The 22,434-nt window shown below is 39.1% G+C and overlaps 1 protein-coding gene across 2 annotated transcripts; it reads right to left on the reverse strand.

The window, feature by feature from the left end:
• Window positions 1–670: 670 nt before the first annotated feature.
• Window positions 671–21,031, reverse strand: cpa6 (carboxypeptidase A6). Of its 2 annotated transcripts, XM_074622214.1 has the most exons (11): window positions 20,654–21,031; window positions 17,043–17,118; window positions 9,594–9,718; window positions 6,680–6,794; window positions 6,044–6,145; window positions 5,864–5,968; window positions 3,819–3,929; window positions 3,255–3,345; window positions 1,823–2,025; window positions 1,588–1,672; window positions 671–1,156 (listed from the first exon to the last, which is right to left on the reverse strand). In XM_074622214.1, the coding sequence occupies exons 1-11, from the start codon at window positions 20,770–20,772 to the stop codon at window positions 942–944; spliced, it is 1,347 nt and encodes a 448-aa protein (XP_074478315.1). In that variant the 5' UTR covers window positions 20,773–21,031; the 3' UTR covers window positions 671–941. The 2 variants fall into 2 exon arrangements, with proteins under 2 accessions (XP_074478315.1, XP_074478316.1); XM_074622215.1 differs by lacking the exon at window positions 17,043–17,118.
• Window positions 21,032–22,434: the final 1,403 nt, after the last annotated feature.

Raw genomic sequence — 22,434 nt, forward strand, 5'->3', positions numbered from 1 at the left:
CATGTGTACAAAACATGTACAAAACACAAATATGGGGTACAACTGTGACATTTGGCTGTTTTCAAATGAATAGCATGAAGATTAATGTGACAGCATGAACATTTACTGTGTTATATAACAACATTTATTCCTGTCAGATATTTATTAAAATCTCATATTAAGCACATAAGCTGTCAAAAGTAAACATTTCTGACTTTTGTCATTGATCCATACCTGAGTAATGACACAGTAAGCTGATGATATGACAGGTCATTCAATCCAAATTTCAGCCTGAACCAAATGAAAAAACTAACAAAAAACATTTCAATTTAAACCCAAGATTGTCAGGTGATAGCATCATTTATGTACACCAACAATGTTGCAGTAATAAAGGCATTAATACATTAACATTAAGGTACTGGCACTTGGTAGGACTAATTTAAAAATAAAACCAGAATAAAAAAATAACGATTATTAAAAACAGTTCATGTGAAATGCATTTTCGGAAGACATTAGCTGTTTCTTTAAAAAAAAAAAAAGTGCTGTTGTATTGTGCTCACATGACCACCATTCAGCTTATATCATGCAAAAGTCTGCATTATTCATATTTCTGTAAGAGGAGAGCAATAAAGAATTTGGGAAAGGAGGAGAGGATTACATGCTACATCCCACTGCTCTCTGACAATGTATGTGGGCTCTTATTGTGTGTAAACAGGCTGGTCATTCATAGGATTCATAGTTATTGGCACAAAAAAAACAAAAACGCCTCCATCAGTTCATATCTCAGCAGAAAAGGAAAATAAGGCGAACAACGTCAAACACAAGAAAAGCAAATTAGAATTCCTGCTTTGCTGGTCCTTCTCAGCTCTTCTTCACCTGATAGTAATCTGGGAGGAATATGAAATCTCAGAGGAATATGAGGTGTGGAGATAAGTAACTGTGAAGGTGGAGCTCCGGGGACCTCATATATATGGAAATCTGCCCCTGTCTGTTTCACACTTCTTCAGCAGACCTGATGCAATGGCTTTCACTGCCCTCATAGTCTCCGTGCAGGTCGGGCTGATCAGGGACTCGGGCAGCAGGAAGCCGTAATATCCCGTGTCCCTCAACTCAAAGGCGAACGCGTACGGGATCCCATTCCTGTAAGCCCAGTCTATAGAGCTGCCTGAGCTCACATCTGTGGAAACAGAATAAGAAAAGCTTATTTTGTTATCAGAAATGTGGTGAACTTTCACTTAAGTAACATTTTCAATGCAAGACTTTTACTTATAAGTGCTACTTTTACTTAACTGAATGATTTGAATATTTCTTCCACTACTGCTGACAACAAATTGATTCAATTTTCAGGTGAAAGCATTTCATTATTATAGATGTTAAATCTACATCTTTGCATTTTGCTTCTCTCAAGGGGTACGCTCAGCACACGCTGAGTGCAACACTAAATTGATTGTGTATTTATAGAAAACTGACACTTCTCCCTGCTTCATAACATGAATGAGGATCTATTTTATTTGTCGGCAAATGAAAGAAACAGGTTGGAAGGAAAACAACAGGTACTGCATGACAAATAAAACTAAAATTGGATGATACAGTGAAGAGAGTACTCACACAGGGTTGTGGAGGCAGGGCCGTATCTATACCTCACTCCATAGGCAGAGTACAGGGCTGTCACTGCATTATGAGCGGCTGACTCCTGGACAGTGAAAGCAGAAGGCCAGTTCATTAGCTATCCTATATATGTCTGCACAGCAGGATTTATGTAATATCAAGGCACCACTGGAAGCTGGTGGATGAGAATAGACTTGTTGATTATTAGTTTATTATCAAGCAATGGATGTCTTACCACGCAGTTGAAGTTGGGGATAGTGGCGTACTTGTAGGAGTAGGGGTAAAGCAGCATTTGGGCGTAGGCGTGGATGGATATATACGCTTTGACTCGCTTTTTGTGCTTGCGCAAGAACTTGGCGACGGCCTTGACTTCGGGTTCAGACTCGGGGAAGGGACCGCAGTAGGTGTCGTCGCAGGGATGAGAGGAGGCGCCTTCCTCTGGGAAAGAAAGGAGGAAAAAAAGCCATTCTGTTAATCAAACTAGAATGCACTGAAGGGACAGTGTGTAGGATTTAGTGGCATCTTGTGGTGAGGTTGCAAATTGCAACCAACTGAGTACCCCTTCGGAGAACTACGGTGGCCTTCAGGTAACGTAAAAACGTCAAAGTATTTGGTTTGTCCGTTCTGGGCTACTGTAGAAACATGGCGGAGCAACTTGGCGGACTAAGTGAAGAGGACCCGCTCCCTATGTAGATATGAAGGACTGATTCTAAGCTAACGAAAATACAATGAGTTTCAGGTGATTACACACTAATAAAAACATAGTTGTTATTATTATATTATATTACATTTCTGCTAATAGATCCCACTAAATCCTACACACTAGACTTTTAAGAGTTATATTTGGATGCGCAAATCAAAATTTCCTTCAGATTTTCAAACTAAATATAAAATAAGTATATACATTCTTTAAACTCAGTGACTAAGAAGGCAGGGTAAAGATATGGAGAGTGATATTGTGGGGGAAAACTAATGCAGACCCAGATTGAAATCACCAAAGTCACAATATAATCCCAAGGATAAAAGTACCAAACATTATAGTAGACATTGATGTTTGCATATGAAAGTGCCCCGGAAATAAGTGAGGAGCAATGAAGTGGTCAATATTGGAAATAATTATGGAGATCAGTCAGGCAACTCTCTTGTTATTCCATTACTGAAGTATAAACTGAGGTCTTTTCAATGTAATCATGTTAAATTTCCACCTTGTGAATTCTCAAGCACTCATATACTGCATAAACATTTCACTGAGTTACCTTTAAGAAAAGCTTTTAAATGACGTAGCCAAATAACCAATTTGTGAGCAAATATCCCTTTGAGAGGGAAAAAATTGGTTCCTAGATTGCTCTCTGTTTCTCAACTCCCATCACATCTCTGTATGTTAAACATCTCTGATATGATGTTGTCAGGGCCCTCCTGGAGTGATGATGATGATGATTCAGCAGAACCCACCCCGTCCCACCTCCGACCCAGAGATTAAATGACATCAAACACAGACTGTTGTCACCACACAAATATTTTAACCACAGCTTACACTGATTAATAGTCAGAAGAAACTACATCAGCAACAGACTACAAGGAGTGCCTTGCCAAGTCGCAGAGTGTCTTTGTGTCTCTGTATGCGTGAGAGAGATTCAGTTGATTTTCCTCAGTGCTCTTGAACTCACCACACCATTTCACTTTCCAGTTTCTGTTAGCGTCCACTCCTCTGCAGTGGAACTTGTGATTTTTGGACCTTGTTTTCCTCCAGAACCGATCCTATACAGGGAAAACAAAGTCACTGTGTGTGTCCGCTGACTGACTGTCAGACTCATCAAACAAATGGAGCCTCCTGCCATCTCCAAAATAATCCATCTGTCACTCATTCAGCTCTAGTTGGTCTAACAGATATGTAGACAGTAGCTGAAGGGGCCTTTTCACTGAAGTATACATGGATACTTATACAGAGATAAGGGCTGCATAATCACAAAAAACACATTGTTATCTCTCAGCTTCAATTACTGTATAAATTCTAATCCACTTGGACACAAAATATTCAGCATACTGCCTTGAAAATATTCAAAATCTGTGGGCAGGAGTGATCTATTACCAGTTATTATTCTGAATACATGCACCTGAATAACATTAAGGTGTTTCTGCATTCTGCAAAGTATCAGAATACTTTAGAAAAAAGTCATCAACAGCAAGATTTATTCTGTATTGTATTGTGTATGTAGAAAGACCCGCAGTACCTTGGTCCAGCTGAAATGATATCCATCCACGTTGAAGACGGGCATGATGTAGAAGTTGAGCTGGTTGAGCAGTCGTCTCATCGCAGAGTCATGCTGGTATGAGTTGATGGCCTTCAATTATAATATAAAAACAGTATAATTATAGAGCACAGATCTAGATTGTGATCTAATCCTATAATTGCATTACTACAGTGTGCCAGTGGTTCCAAACTTTTTCCCTTACGGGACCCCTTTTCTATCATTGAGTAAACTGACGACCCCTGACTAAGTGACATATTATATGGATCTTTCATATTATATTCAATGCATAACAATGACAGAACAGAACAACTGATAAATTGTACAATTAATCCAAACAGTGAACGCAATAAATGCAGAAAGTTTATCTAAAACGAGCGATTTGGATGACTTTTGACTTTTTTATTATTTCCTGTGGATATTGCATCAGAGATGAGTTTTCCTGTTATTTTTAGGGACTTTTAATACAATTCTCTGTATTGTGTATTTTTTTTTTTTTTTTTACAAATTCAGTGTTTCCTTCTCTTTGACACTTGGCCATTGTTCTATTAGCTCTTTGGTTGTTTTAACTACGTACTTTTCTAATGCAGGATGAGGTTGTTCAGCTTGTGTTCAGGTCTTCACTGTCCCCTTATCCGGTGAGATTTGTTTTAAGTTTATATTTCAAATAATAATCCCAACTTTAAAAATAACAATTTAATTTAGTTTTCTTCACAGAAATAAATGAAATGCGGAGATAAAGGCCAACTGTATATATTTAAAAAAAAATTGTCTTACACCCCTTAAAAATGAAGAAGGTCTCGCGACCCCCCGTGAAGCTTCGGGGTCGGGACCCCCAGGTTGGGAACCAGTGCAGTATTATGTTTTCATTATTTTGTAACCTTATGCATGATTGCTATCACCGTTCTTTAAATGCACAACTACAGTAGGTTAATTCTCAGACTATAGATGAGGATTGGGGCACTGGGTTAATACCTGCTCTTTAATCAGACTCAGGCCAAGGTTAATATCCTTTAAGCCTTAAACAAAGATGGCACCCTGACCTCCAGTGGCCAACCTTAGTTACTACATGACAGCAGATTCACATTTTAGGACACACACATATATCTGAGCCAAGTGGAGCATCTTTGACTGTTTTCCTGAGTCAAACATTTTCCTTTGTTCTTTTTATTTCTTCCTGTCTTCAGTCTGTTTCTTATTTCCTGCTGCTGCTATTTGTCTTTTTTGTCCCTCCCTTATTCACTCACTTCTTTCTCCTACTTAATCCTTCTTTGAAGAATTCCCAACTGAACTTATAAGTCCATGTAATAGCCTCAGGTGAATTAGTGAAGCATTTTAGTTTAAACCGTCATATTGGAGGCCATTTCAAGAAGTGTCTGCAAACACAATGAGTGTGGAGCGCAACAAAACATTGTTTTGTAAATGGCACGTTCCAGTAAACCTTAGTCAAGGTCAGCTGTTGAATGTGCATGTGCTACTTTATAGTGGCAAAGTTCAGCTCATTTTTTGAAATATTTCGTAGCATTCAGTTCAGCCTTTTTTCAAGTACCTGTCAGTTGAGGTCTATCATGCAAGAAATCCCTTAAAAAAAAGCCTGTGACTCAGCGCCCTGCTTCGATATTCATTGACTTTTCCTTTAATTAATCTCAACGTTCTGGCACTGCATAGCTAATCCCACTCATCTGGCATCTAAGCAGTATAAAACCAGCCATTAAAGGGGTTCTTGCCGTTAATGTCTGGGTCTGGTCTGGTACCGTCCTCACTTCAGAGGGTTGTGACTAAGACGCTTTAAGGGTGTGACGGAACTTGTGTGCACGTCTGGGTTGTGTTCAACATCTGAACAATAAAGGGTATTCTTCGGCATTTGCATAACTACGCGTGACGAATGAACAGATGTTCACGTTTTGTCGAGGACACAAGAGACCGAACATCACAGGCTGCTCGCTACGGGCTATCATTTAGATATGAGACACTGTTGAAACATGTTGAAACAGTGTTTTAATATTTAAATTTGCAGACAAGAGTACCTCTTTGACAAACCACTGGCAGAAAGCAGGTCCTATCCACTCCCTGGCGTGGACGCCACAGTCGATCCACACAGATTTCTTCTGATGACGACTTCTCTTTCCTATCTGACAGGAGACAAGCACTGTCAGTTTTAGACTAGCACCAGTGTGCATGTGTGTGTCTCATGCTTTCTCTCCTACCTGAAGCACATAAAGCGGCCTTCCCTCGTACGACTTCCCGATGGAGAACATGTCAACCAGGTTGGATTGGGTTCTGTTCATCTCAAACATCCAGCTCTGGATCTTAAGGACAGAAAATAATGTAGAGGAGTGAATGTCATTCAAGGGTTTGTTTACAAAGGTTTAATGTGCATTTCACTTTTCAGACTCAGAATCAAAAGTCATTTCAAAGCTGGAGTGAAAACCACCTTGTGTCTGTCTGCATAATGTGTCTGCACACACACAGATGCATGCATGTGTAGGTGTGTGTTTTACAGCGAAGGAGAGGATCAGAGCTCAGAAAGATCCGTGTAGACTCTCAGGATCTGTGTGTGGCATTCGTGCTGCTTCTTCACAGGGCCTGACAGAATCGTGAACCAGGAGCCTGATCGACCTGGGAAAAAAACTCTACGGCTGTGAAGTGTCTGAAGTAGAGTGTCTCTGTGTGTGAGAGAGCACAGAGAGGCTGTGGGAGAGAGACCTGTGGGATGGGGTAATTGGGAGTTTGAGAGCACCTCAGAGAGGATGTTTGTTTACTCTGTGAGTGTGAATTAGATCAGAGAGCAGAGGAGAGAGTTAGAGATAGGCAGGCAGGTAGACGGCGGGCTTCACATCTACCTCTTCCAGAGAGTGGTAAACCTCGTAGTCGTACTGAGACTCTGACCTCCGCTTGCGAGAGGAGCGATATCCCGTCTGCTTTTCAATTTCCTTCTGCAGATTGGAGATAAACACCCTGTGGATGGAAGACAGGGAGTTAGAAAGACACATGATGGACAACTAACCAATAACATTAAAACACATGAGTACAGCCATTGACTGGTGTTCCCGAGAGAATATTGTTTTAAATATTTCTGCTTTTGTACATAATTGGTACTGCTTTCTTTTGGGTTGCCTGTTTGGGTTGCTGCTGTTTATCTCTCTTTTTAATGAGTAAGTTATTGAGCCAATAAGAAAGAGCCTGATGTCATATTAAGTCTTACAGCCTGAAGTTGCCAAATATGTAAGTGTTAGTTCATCATTAAAATTGGGTGCTTCCACCACAATAATCCAGCAAGTCTGTAGTTAATTCATTTATTCATGACTATTCAAATAGTCCAACAACTGTAAGTAAGAGTAATATTAAAGCTTATAGAAATATGTGCATATTATAAAAGGCATATTTAGTTAAAGAGCTGGATAAAAAGACAAATTTGCAGTAGAAGAGGATATAAACTAGCCAAAAGGATATGTAACTAGGGCTGCAACTATACGATTATTTTCATTTTCGACTGATCTGTAAACATTTTTTTTTTATTAATCACTGGTCAATTAAAATAATTTATTTATCACAACTTCAAATGTCTTTTTTTAATTCAACCAAAAGTCAAAAACCCGAAGATAGTCAGTTTACAACGATATATATGGCAAAAAAAGCATCAAATCTTCACATCTGAAAAGCTGGAAGTGGGAATGTTTGGCATTTTTTCACTACTTTTGCTTTAAAATTGGCTTAAGCGATTAATCGATTATCAAAATAGTGGCTGATTATTTTCCATTTGATCAGTCTAATCGATTAATCGACTAACCGGTAAGTGTAACCCACTCAAAATAACCTATAATAGGGGTGAGTTTATGTCCAGTTTTCCCATCTGCAATACCTATTTTTGGCCACTAGACTGGTATTAATTTGGATTTCTGAGTGATATTAGTTCCAGATCTGGTAATATTTTAATTTAATCGATTGTTGCCCTGTTTATGCAGGTTGTCTCCTGGTGATTTGTAAACAAATCGCTGATGGACATGGCACAGCTGGTGTGCAGAGGAGTCTCACCAGTCAAGAGGACTGATTCCCTCCACAATCTTCATCACATGGTACAGATTAGCACTGTGATCGCACCACACTCCAATTAAAGGAGAAAAAACACACTTCCCTGTTTTTATTTGATTTGGTTTGTTATTTTCTCAGAGCTCAGGCAAAGAAAAGACACAGAGTTTTCCAACTTAAAGGATAGCATAAGGGGAAAAGATATGTACAACGTTTAGTATTACTTTTAAATAAATGTCGGCTATATGTTTAAGTAATCTGAGCAGGTGTTCTGGTGTTTTCATTCCTCTACGCCTCCTTGAAAAGTACCAAGGTTAAGCGCTTGTGCATATATCATTTCATATTATGCTGAGGAAGTGCTTACATAACAAAATAATCTAAACTCTAAGATCCACTTACTAGCTTTCTCAGCTTTCATCTCATGGTCTTCAGTCATAGAATAGTAGTACGTAGGTCACAACCTGGCAACCTAAATGTTGTTATTGCTCCTATGAATAACTATTTCTCAGCTATAAAATATTGATCAATGACTTAATGGTCATTAATAAAGACTTTTTAGTTACAACTTACAAACCCTTTACAAAAAGATTGTTTTTTTAGAGTGTGGCACCCATATAGCGACTGTAAAACATAAAATAGCATGTAAAATGACTGCAGATTTAATAATTTGTTACAGTAGGTCCCTGTTTGACTGTAGTGTTAATGCATTGTAAGTGAGTATGTGTGATAGGTGTCGAGGGCTGGTATGAAGTGGTGGATCAGGGGTCCTGAATGTATCGTTGACTCATTCCTAACACAGATTATGCAACTGCTCTCATCATCCCTCTTCTTTTCCAACATCCAAACTAGTTTTCTATATCAGCATCTCGCCCTGTTTGATAGCACAGATGACACTAGTTATAACACTGCTGTCTCTCAGTAAATTAAATGTGTTGTAGATGAGCCAAAACCATAATTATCACCATCAATTATCGGTCCATAGACTGTTCTCGTGTCTGATCAGACTCTATGCCTCTTCACTTCACACTCCAGCCTAAAACAGACGATGTGATCTGTTTTCATGGCAGCTATGTGGGCAGCCAGACTCTCCTAAAATACACTTCCTCGTTTGGTCCTTATATGTACACTTCCATCCATAACTACTTTAATAACACTAAGAAAGATGGCTTATTTTCCCCAGAGAAAAATGAGATCTTTGACGTCTCACTCCCTCAAAACCAAACCGCTTTACCAAAAACTGTCCCCCGCAGTGTAAACCATTTTCCTCAGTCAATCAACACAGAGCTGCAAAAAACAGCTCATCCTCAGATCTGCAATTCCTCCCTTAGGACAGAGATGACAATGGGATTCTTTCTAGCTGCGGCGGCTTTGATAAAACTCCATCATTTCAACGTTAATTTTGATGAGGGATGGAGCGGGGAGATGAAAGGGCTGCTTTTCGGAGCAGATTGGGAGAGGAGCTCTGATGTAGGCCTACTGTGTTTGTGTGTGTCCCAGCTTTGAGGAAGCTTTTTTGCATACAAAGTATGGCCGACTCTGCATGTGCAAATCAAATATTCTGGCTGGGGAAGACTGGGTAATTGCAACGCCCTTCGGATAACAGATGTATCTTTGGCGTGTTGACACTCGGCTAACAAGATTACCAAATGTGTGAGAGTACGCAAGCCAGCATGCATGTGTACAGCCGTATGTCTCTGTATTCATCGCTGGTGGTCTTTCCAGTCTTACCGATAATCAATACGTTCCCGCTTTAAGCGTGCATGTAAACCCAGCGTGTCATTGCGTTTTACATGGACATCCACGGTGGCGTTTTGACAGATTAGAGTCGCACTGTTGGGCTGCCAGAAGTCCACCTAAAGGAACAGGACAAATATATTAGATCAGGGGTTACAGAGATACACACACCCAGCAGGATTTCATAATGAGGAGTAGGAGTAGGTGGTCATTTTAAGTTGCAATATCAGTATATAATGTGATAGAATATCAGGAAAAACAATTGAAAAACTGTAAATGGACAAAAATAATCTAACAGGAATGTCTGTTGTGGGTTAATTCAGCAAATGAAATACCAGACATATCAAAATAATTCATAAAAATCCTATGAAAATCAAATAATGATCCAAACAGTATCCGTGCTCATTGATTTTCAACTTTGCACACTAATGCACCAAGAGATATTAAAGGAATTGCTACCATGATGTAAACAGTACGGCAAATATATATTTTCTCATAGTACACTGTATAGTTTTATATCGCTCAATGAGAGGGTTTTGATTGATTTGTTTTTTTATTTATTGTCTGAGTTAGGACGTAAGATTCTGCCTATAGCCACATGGACTCAGTCGGGATCTACCAATTAGGGCTGCAACTAATGATTATTTTCATTGTCGATTAATCTGTCGTTTTTTCGATTAATTGTCGATTAATCTGTCGATTAATTGATTAGTTGTTTGGTCTATAAAATGTCAGAAAATGGTGAAAAATGTCGATCAGTGTTTCCCAAAGCCCAAGATGACGTCCTCAAATGTCTTGTCTTGTCCACAACTCAAAGACATTCGCTTTACTGTCATAGAGGAGTAAAGAAACCAGAAAATATTCACATTTAAGAAGCTGGAATCAAAGAATTCTTTCTATTTTTTTCTTAATAAATTACTCAGAACAATTAATCGATAATCAAAATAGTTGGCAATTCATTTACAAGTTTATAACTAATAGATTAATCGTTGCAGTTCTAGTACCAATCCAACTTTTTCTCTAACAATACCAACTCTGACACATCAAATCAGGGTTTCTGCCAAAACCTAACACCAATCCAATAGCACGGCTCTCTTTTTCCCCCAATTTAAAAAAATACAGTGTGTATACCACACTGGAAGCAAAGAATAATTTTTATGTGAGGTAACATAAGGCGAGGGATTACTGTGGCACTAAAAACTGAGTCTGTCGCCAGCAGCTGTGACTGGATACATTTAAATGATTGTGGAAACACTGAATAATGACAAGAATCTATATTTAATGTGGATCTGTTGTGTTTTGGCTGATGCCCGATCCACTTAACAAGGTATTGGCACAGATACCGATCCGGCTAAAAAACTCAACTTAAGTTAAGGGTTAAAGAGCATATGTTTCAGAAAAAGAATTGACCTGAAGAAAGATCTCATCTGCTGGGTGTTTAACATAGCACCAAACATTTGGAGGTGATGACCAAATTGTTTCGTTAAGACCTGGACAGTTTAACATTCCTCTAGTCTCTACCTTCGAGCGATGGACTAAATCGGGGGCATGTTGATGACTCTGCGGCGTTAATGGGGCAAAACACCCTCCGATGTGTCCCATTAACAACCTGCAGTGAATGACTCTCCCTCTGCTTTCCTGACCCCATATTAGCAACAAAAATCCTGTCTTTCAGCGCCTGTTATCAGGCCGTGATAGTCGGGTGTGTTAGCTTTAGCTGAAACAGCTAGCCAGCCGTATAAACACAGACATCATGTGGTAACTGATAAAATAACAGAGAGAGCTGACCTACGAATGAAACACACAGTAGTAGAAAACGCTGTATATTCAGTGTTTCTGCAGATATGTGTGAACGTTCTCAGCTGGCTTTCATTTGCACATGGGGGCAGAGACATGCAGACTGGCACACATGCTTGTTAATGTGTCAATTGGTTTAATGGTTTACAGAATGCATACCAGATTAATTCAACTTAGTTTCGAGCCAGAGGGGTAGACAATCCTCAACTGGAATGTTTGGTGCCCTGGAGTAGAAACCGCTCTCTCTACTGCTGCTCTTTTTATGGCGTTTCCAAATGGTTAAGTACCCCAAATGTTTCAGCTCCACTGTTACCCAAACAAACCCAAAACACACACGCCTAAAAGGCACTTAAATATCCCCGATCAGATAACGCAACTCCTCACGAACAACACCCTCGGTTTACAATTTTATAGCTGTATTTATGAGCTATAACGATGCATTCTTTGTCTGCTTTATACATCTTTTGTCTTAATGTGATTCTTCTTCTTCTTTTTTTATGTGCGTCTGTGTATACAGGGGAGCTATAAATTGAATGTGTGTTGTTTTGGTTGCTATAACACAGACACGTGCAGAACTAGAAAGAAAAAGTTATATTTCAATAAAAGAGCAGGCTGTCCTTGAGGCAGATGCGGTGAGTCAAGTAAAAGAAAACAAGTCATCAAAAGTAAAAGTTTGTTTTTGTGAATATGTATCATAACCAAAAGACCAGCTGTTTGACATGCTTCACAGCTTGATATTGGATGCTCTAAGGAATAAAAAAAAAATGAATACTTCCACATTTTGGGAAATATGTTAATTCACTTTCTTGCTGAGAGTTAGATGGGAAGATCAATATCACTCTCATGTGTGTACAGTGAATATGAAGCTACAGCCGGTTATCTTAGCTTAGCATAAAGACTGGAAACTCTGTCCAAAGCTCACAAAATCCACCTACCAGCTCCTCTAAAGCTCACTAATTAACACTTCATATCTTGTTTGTTTAATCTGTTTATGTGCCGGATTATTTCTTGCCCAAGCGTAGTGACTTCCTGAAGTTCAGTTCGTCATCATGAGGTTGCCGTGGCAGCGGAGACCAAAGGAAGTTAATTCCCCTTGTTTCCAGTCCTAAAGCTAACTGCTGGATCCAGCTTCATATTTACTGTATTTATATAACTCTCAGCAAGAGAGAAAGTACTTGTATTTTCTAAAATGTCAAACAACAATCTGTTTCCAATAAACAGCAGGACAATGATGATGCTCCATAAACAGTAAATAATTAAATAATTTGTAGTAAGCGATGACAGCAGCCACAGTGATTGATGGTATGTACATCTGTTTAACAGATTTAATCCCTGGAACATCTCAAACAAAACTTCTGTGTTCCAGAAAAGAGACAGTCACTCATTCTGTGTCATCGTTCCCCTCAAACGACATGGAGCCAGTGGAGATTTCTATTTTAAAGCTGCAACGATTAATTGATTAGTTGTCAACTTTTAAATTAATCGTCAACTATTTTTATAATCGCTTTGAGTAATTTTTGAAGAAGAAAACTCAAAATTCTCTGATTCCAGCTTCTTAAATGTGAATATTTTCTGGTTTCTTTACTCCTCTATGACAGTAAACTGAATATCTTTGAGTTGTGGACAAAACAAGACATTTGATGACGTCATCTTGGGCTTTGGGAAACACTGATCCACATTTTTTCAACATTTTCTGACATTTTATAGACCAAACAACTAATCGATTCATTGAGAAAATAATCGACAATGAAAATAATCGTTGGTTATTTATTTCAGTTTAGTCTCTGAAGTATTTAGCTGATTAATCCATCCGTTGACCAACAGAATCAGCAACTGTTATTTTGATAATTCCTTGGGTTTTAGGAAATTATACATCAAATTAAATTATAGATCAAATGATTAATTGACAGAATACTCAGATTAATTGATAATGATTATACAGTAATATAGTAATACTTTTGTAACAGTCTATATCTGATGGGAAGGTGTACAAATAGCACAACATTACAAGGACAGTCCATGTGTCATTTTAGGCTTTTTCGCGTGTCATTTGCACGCCACGCAACAAAACGGTCCACAGTTAGGTTTAGGCAACAAAACCACTTAGTTAGGTTTAGGAAAAACATCATGGTTGGGCTAAAATAAGTACGTAAACTAATTAACTAAATACGTATGGAAACAACGTAACATAAGTATGGAAGACACATGACAAATGTCACTAACGTAACTTACAAAACAAAACACCGGTCTCCTGGTTAAAGGTTGTGTGTTTGTTGGACCCAACCACCTCTCCGCCCGCCCATTATAAGCGGCCTTTCTTGCTTTTTATTCTACATCACTAGCTCTGAGCTTAGCATATTTATGCGGATACGTTTAAATTGCTGCCAAAAGCAAGAAAGGTATTCTTTTTGCGCATTATGCCTTGCGGGCTGCAGGTACTGTACAGTCATAAACATGTTCTCCAGGAGCTGAAGTGAAGTAATTATTAACTTTTTGTTGTAGAAATATCTTATCTTTACAATGCATATCTTTAGTGAAGGTATTTGCTCTACTGATTGCATTCAGGAGCTGTTGTGTTTCTTCTCCAGGCTGCCCAGAGTTCACCTGTCAGGTTTACTTAAACTCGTTTTACCTATTAATGCAGACAGATTCTGTAGATCAGACTCTGTTCAATCATGCTATCTACCATTTAGGTTGCTTCAGTTTATCCTAAACTGTTGTTGATGCTTCTAGAAACATGGATTCTTGTGTACCAGAAGATTTTCCTTGGGAATGACCAACTCACCACCAGGTGTTTGGAAAAAGCCAAGGTAAAATCAGATATAGGTTCCATGTAATGTCAATCAGGGCAAAAAAAAGGGCAGTGGTGGCCTAAAGGAAAGAGAATCGAGCTTGTGACCGGATGGTCGTTCAATCCCCGAGACCAGCAGGATAAATCGGTAATCTTGGATAATTACTCAAAGAAAAGTGTTATTTTGTTGATGATGGATTTGATTCTTGACTCTTTTGCATTCTGTGGTGTCCAGTAGTTGTTTATTCTTTGACCTCATGGCTAGCCTGAGGCTGAAAAGTTTGACTTTGGCACTGGAGGCATGGCAGTGTGGCTAAGCTACTGAAAACACAGCTGTCCAAACAGCGGCTGCGACTGCCTCGGCTGGCCTTGGAGCGCCGTGTACGGTGCCCTTACATACATAAAACTTCAGCCAGGTCCTGACCGGCACCCTGGCTCTCTCCTAGTGTCCCTCGCCACAAATCATAAACATTTACTGAATCCTCTCTTTTGTCCCCTTCTGTTCTTCCCCCGCTTATTGGTTCTGGACCACTAAACAAAAGTCTGACCTGAACCCCAACAGATGCTTTTCATAACTCTTGGTGGACCCAAGTGGACCAAACCAAACTGGAGAAACGGACCACACTGCCACAGAGCTGCAGGCTGATCGAAATCTCTGCAGCAAAGATTCCCAAAGATCATATTTCATTTACTCAATTAGCTGCTCAATTCAAGTTTTATTGAAATGGAGCAGTTATTTCAAGGAAATTGTTCTGAGCGTGAACTACATATAAACCAAACAAAACTAAGTAAAAATCTTTCATACAGCTTTGCCTCTATTTTCCTATAATTAGTACCAGATTACATAGTCCTTCCAGGAAACTTCCTAGGAAATTATTAGGAAACATACACATAAAATAAAGTGTGAGATGGTAATAAAAGATAAAACAGTTGCAAGCTCTGAGAAAGCTCGTAATAGTGTTGAGATTGTAGTATTACCGTTTTATTTCAACATAAAATCGAAATCCTGTTTCAAAGCCCTTTTCACGCCGCCTTGAATACATTCAGATGGAGAAACACTGAATTCTTCTAAAATGTAAAGACTAAAATTCAAAATTCTGAGAAAAAATATAGAGAACATCAGTGTTCTCAATGGAAGCTTCGGCCCTTAATTGCACGCCGTTTTATTATATAAAATATAACATTATGTTTTTAACACATTATGGCTTATTATTGAAGGTAGGTTAAAGGATTTACGGATAAAATCACTGAATCATTTATGTTTTTCAAGTATTTCTTGATCAATTTTCAGTAACATCTTTCCATAATCAGACACACATCAGGACTGCTTTCCAAACATCCATTGATTTATTGATTTAGACCAATAAATGACATAAAGCTGCCCTGTCTTGCTGCACCTGATTTGACTGTTATCGGGCCATTAAATAGGCGTTATCAGTCGCTATAAGCACCATAGATGTGAGTTATTAGGGGCCACGTTTTAACACGTAAAATTAAATGAAGAGTTACGTTTTGAACACAAACGACTAGGCTTCTTTAGGTTTAGGAAACAAAATTACACCTTCTTTAGGTCTAGGCAACAAAAACACTTAATTTTAGGGGGAAAAACGTCATGTTTTTGCCTTTAAATAACTGTTTCAAAAGTGAAAATGAAACTTAAGGCTTGTGGACACAAAGACAGTTACACATTGTTGGTTTCACATGGGATGCAATCACGGTCTCCTAGGTGAAACTCTGTGTTTTGTGTCCCATCAATCACCTCCGACCTCCACCCCAGATGGAGTTTCATGCTGTCTATACCACAGCACCTGACTTACACTTCTGCTCCTGCCTGATTACTACAGTCGCTAGAGGTCGCTGTTGTGTTCTTTTATACCTCCTTTCGGTGATCTACCATGTGAATAGATGATAAAGCTTAATATTGGGCGTAGAAGGCCCCTATTGACCCACAGCTATGGTGCTTACAGCGACTGATAACGCCTATTTAATGGCCTGATAACAGTCTAATAAACCGTTATGCAATCAGATTTTTTGTTGTTGTTGTCTTTGATGTATTATTCATTGTTTATCACCGCAAAATGATCACCAGCATCACACCAATATTCACAAAAATGCTTTAGTCTTTCATAAGTACAATTTCTCTAAATGCACTGTTCATCTGCAGAGGGATACTAATACTGGAAACGCAGATTTTTAGTTAAATCAACTGTTCAATCAATTATTCAAAGGAGTTCTTTGACTATTTGTTGCACAAAAATGTCTTTAATTGGATCATGCTTTTGTATGCTTTACAAACAATCTTTGCTGTGCATTTGTAAAGTAAAACAACGTGCATAAGGAAGGTCATCCATGCTCCTCCTGAGGGGTAAATTACTTCCAAATGAGCTTGGGAAAGAGGCGAGGCCTTTGTGCCCTCCAGGGTTTCCCCTTTAATTTCAGTATCATTGAAACACATGTTCATATAGTTTATAGCTGAAAGAGATCCGAACATTCAGATGTCATTATGAGGAAATCTTTTGTGGCCTATTTTATACCCCATTCATCTCTCGGTATTTCAGACAGGGAATATGTCCTGACTGTGACGGATGACCACGCTCGGCTGCTCGTTGTCACATCACCGCGCCTTTAACAGGAACGTCACGCCTCACTCTGTCTGTGACTGCTGTTCAAGTGTCATAGAAAAGACCACTGGGGGACTACGGGCTGGTGTGAGCAGAATAATAACACATATGACACTTTTAATATGGCATTATTTCAGAAAACACAACAATAAAAAGTCAAAACTAAATAGATTTTGAAGGGAAATTATTTAACATGGCGTTTGCATGTGTGTATATGAAAAAATATTGGCTAACCTTCACGTGTCCCAGAATTTTCTTGAGCGCTCGGACCTCCTCATCATTACTCGGGGTTATCCTGAAGACTTGATCACTGCAAAAACAACAGAGTTTTCCTAAGTGCCCCAAAGGGGGTTTTCTTTTTACGGCACTAAAATCCACTGTAACAGTTCTTGGATCCATTATCGCTAAGTGCACATCATTTCAAAAACATCTGGGCATCTGTGGAGTCGCAGGTAATGCTACCCGTCTTTGTGCTGATTGAAGGTGACACTTATAATAGCAGATGTTTGATGGTGAAATGGGTGGCTCCTCTTTTAGAGCCCTATAGATGACAGGGTCAAACCGCAGTCAAACAATCGGTGTGAGACATCATTAAAGGATTATATGTCATCGTTTCCAGCTCTGCAGGTAGCACCTGGATCAGTAGCAACAGCAGCTGTTTCACATTTCCATACCGTAAATACATCAATCATATACTAATATGTGCTGTAGATAGATGTGGAAAACACCTTGTTAATGTGTGGTGTTTAGACACAGAAAATAAATCATTCATGAATACAATACTGTAATGTGAAGGCTGCACAAGGTGTTTGGTTGGTCAAAACTAGAGATACCATTATTTTATCAGAATTCAAGGAGGAGATGAGGCCTTGAACTAAAGCTGCAGTGTAGTAGTGTAGCGTACTCCTCCCTCTTCTGTAGGAAGGGCAGCTGAGAACAATAATATCCATATCAAGTGCAATATTACCTTTCAATATCATCGCCGATATTACTCTCAATAAGATGCACAATATTACTTTTCTATTTTAGTTTACTTATTTTACTAAATGTTTAATTATTATACACTTTATATTTTTACTCTTGTTTTTAATCTTATGTTGTATTTATTTTTCTATTTTAGTTTGCTTATTTTACTGAATTTATCTTACTTTTATTGATATTTTATTAGGCATTGTTGTATTACTTCTTACACACTTTATATTTATTACTGTTGTTTTTATTCTTATGTTGCTGTAATTTACTTTTCTATTTTAGTTTACTTATTTTACAAAAAAGATTTGTTATAGAAAACATTAATGAAATGTGTTATAATTCAACATAAAAATCATTACACAGTAATATTATTCTTCACATGTTCGTCTTGGCAGATAACTGAAACAAACACTTAGAAGCTTGAGAGCCTTTCGAACTCAATCTGCAAACCACATTTCTTATTATTAAAACAAGGATCCTCTTTATCCTCATCGTGACTCTCTTACGTAGTGTTGCTTTCACTCTCCAGATCACAGTTCCTGGTGGTTTGACCTTAAAGCCAACATGCTGCCAATAATTTATTACAGTCTTGTAATTACAGACTCTCTTGTGTCTGTTACCTGTCCGTCTGCCAGGTTGTATATGTGTCCACTTTCATGTCTCATGTTTTTTTAAACCTCTTTCTTCCTCTCTCATGTTTCGCTTATTTCAAAGAGCTCTTTTACAATGTGTCACGCAGGAAGTCGGGCCCCCCTAAACAAAGGTGGCGGTCGGCCACTCTGAGGTTGGAGGAACAAAAGGGGTGTCCGGGGTGTCCCACGTTGAGTGGCCGCCCCATTTCAGTGACCACAACACTGCCCGAAAACAGACCGTTTCCATGGCAACGGCGGTGATAGAAGATGGACTTCAAAGCGAACAGTGTTTGGAGGTAAGAATATTGTTTGGATGTGATAGAAATGTTGGGAAACTGACAGATTCCAAACTTCAAAAACAAGCTTGTAATATAATATATTCTCTCTGTCTGAAACATCAGAGAAATATGTGTTTTCCACATCTTCAATCAATCCTCGCTGATGTAAGTTAGATATAGGACTTTTTTTTGTTTGTTTTCACCAGTGCATACAGCACCGTGCACACACACAGCCCATGAGAAAGTAAAGTGGCACCCCAGAGCTCTACTGTGGTCCAAATTGAACCATTTCTTCATCTTGTAGTGATTCTGAAAGATGACAGACTGTTTTGGTTACAGCGTTGGCCTGGTAAAAGGCCTTTTGCTTTGAATCTCCCAGCTGCAGGGCTCTCTGAGCTAAAGCTGTCAGTCTGTTGAATCCCACAGCGGTACTCTCTCCGGGATGGAAGCAATTTGTTCTAAAAACCAAGAGGTTGACTCTCAGCAGTACAATCATCATTTCTTCATGTTCAATAACTCTGTTAGTGAATGATATGAATTATTTTGACAATGAAGGTCTTCTCTTTTTTAAGACTAAAGGCTCATTGTGAGGCTGGGGTGACTTTTGTGTCAAACCAGAGGTGGCGTGTGAGCAGTACAAACTGTTTGGACTATATCCAAAATATATGTTGTTTGAGACAGACGAGGAGGGGGTTTCCAGCAGCGGTGGTCTCCCTAAATTACATCAAGTGCTCTTTTTGAAAAACAGACCATAAATCCTAACATGTCCCAGTCATGCCCTCTACATGTTTACTGAAATTACTCCATGAGTCAAGCTCCAGGTGGACCCATTGGAGACCAGCTACTTTTGGGTCCAGGTGGGTGTGCCCCACATTCAGCCTCATTTACACAAGCAGACAGACTGATATGCCAGGAGGACTTTTTGACAAAAATGGCTGTTATGACAGATTTCTTTTCTCTTGTGATTATAGAAACACGTGGCTACATAAAGAGAGCTGCTGATCTTACAGCTATATAATTTCTGAAATGAGCACTTTGAGCAGTTTGACAGTTGCTGCAAGCATCCCCAGTGTCATCATGTGCCTATCATGATGTGCAATCTGAATGCCTCTCTGCTGCACAACATAAACAAGATCCAAAATGCACATCAGACAACAAGATCAGTCTAAAAAGCATTATATTATGTCTCAAAACAGGAGATGATGAAGAAGATGGGTGAGCATAGAGACTGTCTTTGTTCATCCTGTCTACTCTTTAACATCAGATAAAGCCTGTGTCTTGATGTATAGTGTAAGATACACTGTAAACTGTTGCTGTTAATTTACAGCAGGATTTCAACAGTATTAACCTGTTATTGCTAAAACCAGTGCTTTACTGTTAATACAAAAGAAAATCTGTTAAATGACGCTCCAAGGCCGTTTTTTAACTGAACTATAATGCATTCTTAGAAAACAGTCTGATCAACTGTTTAAGTATCATAAGTAACAGTTTCATGCAGTATTTTTTTTTAATTCTGGGACCTGATCTGCACATGTGAGGCTTGTACATTGCACATGATTGTAAAATCAGTGAATTAGCTCTGTTCTTCACTCACATGTTGTTCTGGTTTGCATTCTGTACTTGTAGCCAGCTATAGACAGACATTTTTGGGAAAAGTGTCAACAAGTCTATTATAGCCTTTTTCCTAACAAGTGCCTTTAATTGTATTTAGTGTGACTATTCCTATGTCTGTAACCTGCTAAGTCTATTCATCTAGGCAAAACATAATGTATAGTATACACAGACAGTATAATAATGTTAATTTTACAGTAACATAAAGGCAACTCTGCTGCCAGTGTTATTTTACTGGGAAATTCTTAACAGTGTAGTCTCTGCAGAAAACTTCAGACAGTGCAACCTTCCTGCAGAACAGAGAGGCTCAAGTGAGCCCCCATATAGAAAATGAATGGGGGTGTTTACTCACCCTGCGTAGCGGTTGTTGTACAGATACATGGCACCGACAGGACATGGCACGTTACTGCAGATTATCACACAAGCCAGTAAAACGGAGGCGCCAAATGCGCTCCAATGGTCCAGTACCATCCTCAGCCTGCAGATCAAAAGACAGGCTACTACTTTGCAGGATGCAACTTATCAGAGAAGACAATGTGAGTGAGTCTGTCCAGCAGCAGCAGCAGCAGCAGTCACTTCTCTGTCTCGGTGCTCTCTCCACTAGTTCTCCCTCTGACACAGAAGGTGCAAAAGGTGCTAAAATCTGCTCATCTGGCACCTCTTTTGAAGCTCTGGGGGGAATTGCAGAGTAGCAGCTCTTTTTAAAATGAGGAGGACCTGAGTCACGTGGCCGAAGTTGGTAACTGGATCCCTGATCTCTGGTGCGCACTGTGTGTGTGTGTGTGTGTGTGTGTGTGTGTGTGTGAGCTAAGGGGGAGATAATCTATACACCAAAATGTAATTTTTAAAATGTAAAATGACGAGCCTCTTTAGCATTTTAAGTGATGCGTAAAGTTTGTGTGGAGACATGAAGTGTATCAAGTAACTCATCTTTTATCACTCCAGAACAACAGGCTTTATTCTTCTAGTGTCCTTTGAAGAAGACATTCAGCTCTTTTCTTGTTTTGATAAGTGCACATCCAGACTCTCCCAAAGTAGCTGTCATCCGCACATTGGTAATGTATATATCTATGTCAGAAATTGACACTATGGAATAGCAGGATGTCCCAATGAGCATCCTTTTATAGTGCGATCAAGTTGACCACCTTTTGGTGGAAATCAAACTTGACCAATAGGCTACCAAAGAAATGGATGAGAAGTGAAGCCAATGATGAAGTGCCTTAAACTTGCATTCTTTCTAACAGCCAGCAGGGGGCGACTCTGGTTGCAAAAAGAAGTCTGATTGTAAAGAAGTCTATCAGAAAATGACACTACTTCTCACTTGATTTATTACCTCAGTAAACATTGTAAACATGAGTTTATGGTCTCAATTGCTAGTTTCAAGTCTTCTTCAATACAGCATGATGTTCATTTAGTAAATTATGGTCCCATTTAGAGTCAAATAGACCATAAAGCAGGGAACGCTTTAGGACGTGACTACCTTGTGACTGACAGGTTGTTACCACGGCGTTGTCCGGTCTGGGAGTTGTCCGTGTTTTTGTTGCAGAACTTTAACCCTTTCACAGTGTGTTTTCAGTTCAGGAAAGTTAATTATAACCTTTTTGGTTGCCTGAAAACGTCTTATTCAGTTCCCTCTCGTGTCACTTCTGGTTGCAAAAAAACAACATTGCGAAGGACAAATACCAAGATTGCGACGAACCAAAATGACAAACTTGCGGCTTCAAAACGGCAGTCGATGAACCACATTACTGGGTGACGTCACAGTGACTACGTCCACTTTTAAATACAGTTTATGGTCCCAATTGGAAAGGAAGAACATAATGAATCCAGAAAACAATAATGGAGTATTGTTCATTCAGACATTAAAGAGGACCTATTATGCTTTTGTGCTTTTCCCTTTCCTTTACTGTGTTATATCGTTTTTTTGTGCATGTAAAAAGTCTGCAAATGAAGCCCAAAATCCACAGGGAGTTACTCTCCCACAGAGAAACACTGATCCTGAACTGCCTGAAACGCCTTGCTGAAGTCCCGTCTTTTCTTCCGTAACGTGGTGATGTCACCAAGTAATACATTTGCATAATACTTGCCTAGCGGCTAGTTTGGCCCACCCTTGTAATGGAAATTTTCATATCT

Source organism: Sebastes fasciatus, chromosome 21 (genome assembly GCF_043250625.1).
Source record: "Sebastes fasciatus isolate fSebFas1 chromosome 21, fSebFas1.pri, whole genome shotgun sequence".
NCBI classification, from domain to species: Eukaryota; Metazoa; Chordata; class Actinopteri; order Perciformes; family Sebastidae; genus Sebastes; species Sebastes fasciatus.

What these genes read in the sequence shown, in the direction of transcription:
- cpa6 (XM_074622214.1), bottom strand. Translation starts at nt 20,772, where the DNA reads ATGGTACTGGACCATTGGAGCGCATTTGGCGCCTCCGTTTTACTGGCT. An exon ending in GGCCGCTTTATGTGCTTCAG is followed by an intron (nt 5,969 to 6,043) that starts GTAGGAGAGAAA and finishes GTCTCCTGTCAG; the next exon opens with ATAGGAAAGAGAAGTCGTCA. An exon ending in ATCATTTCAGCTGGACCAAG is followed by an intron (nt 3,346 to 3,818) that starts GTACTGCGGGTC and finishes TTCCCTGTATAG; the next exon opens with GATCGGTTCTGGAGGAAAAC.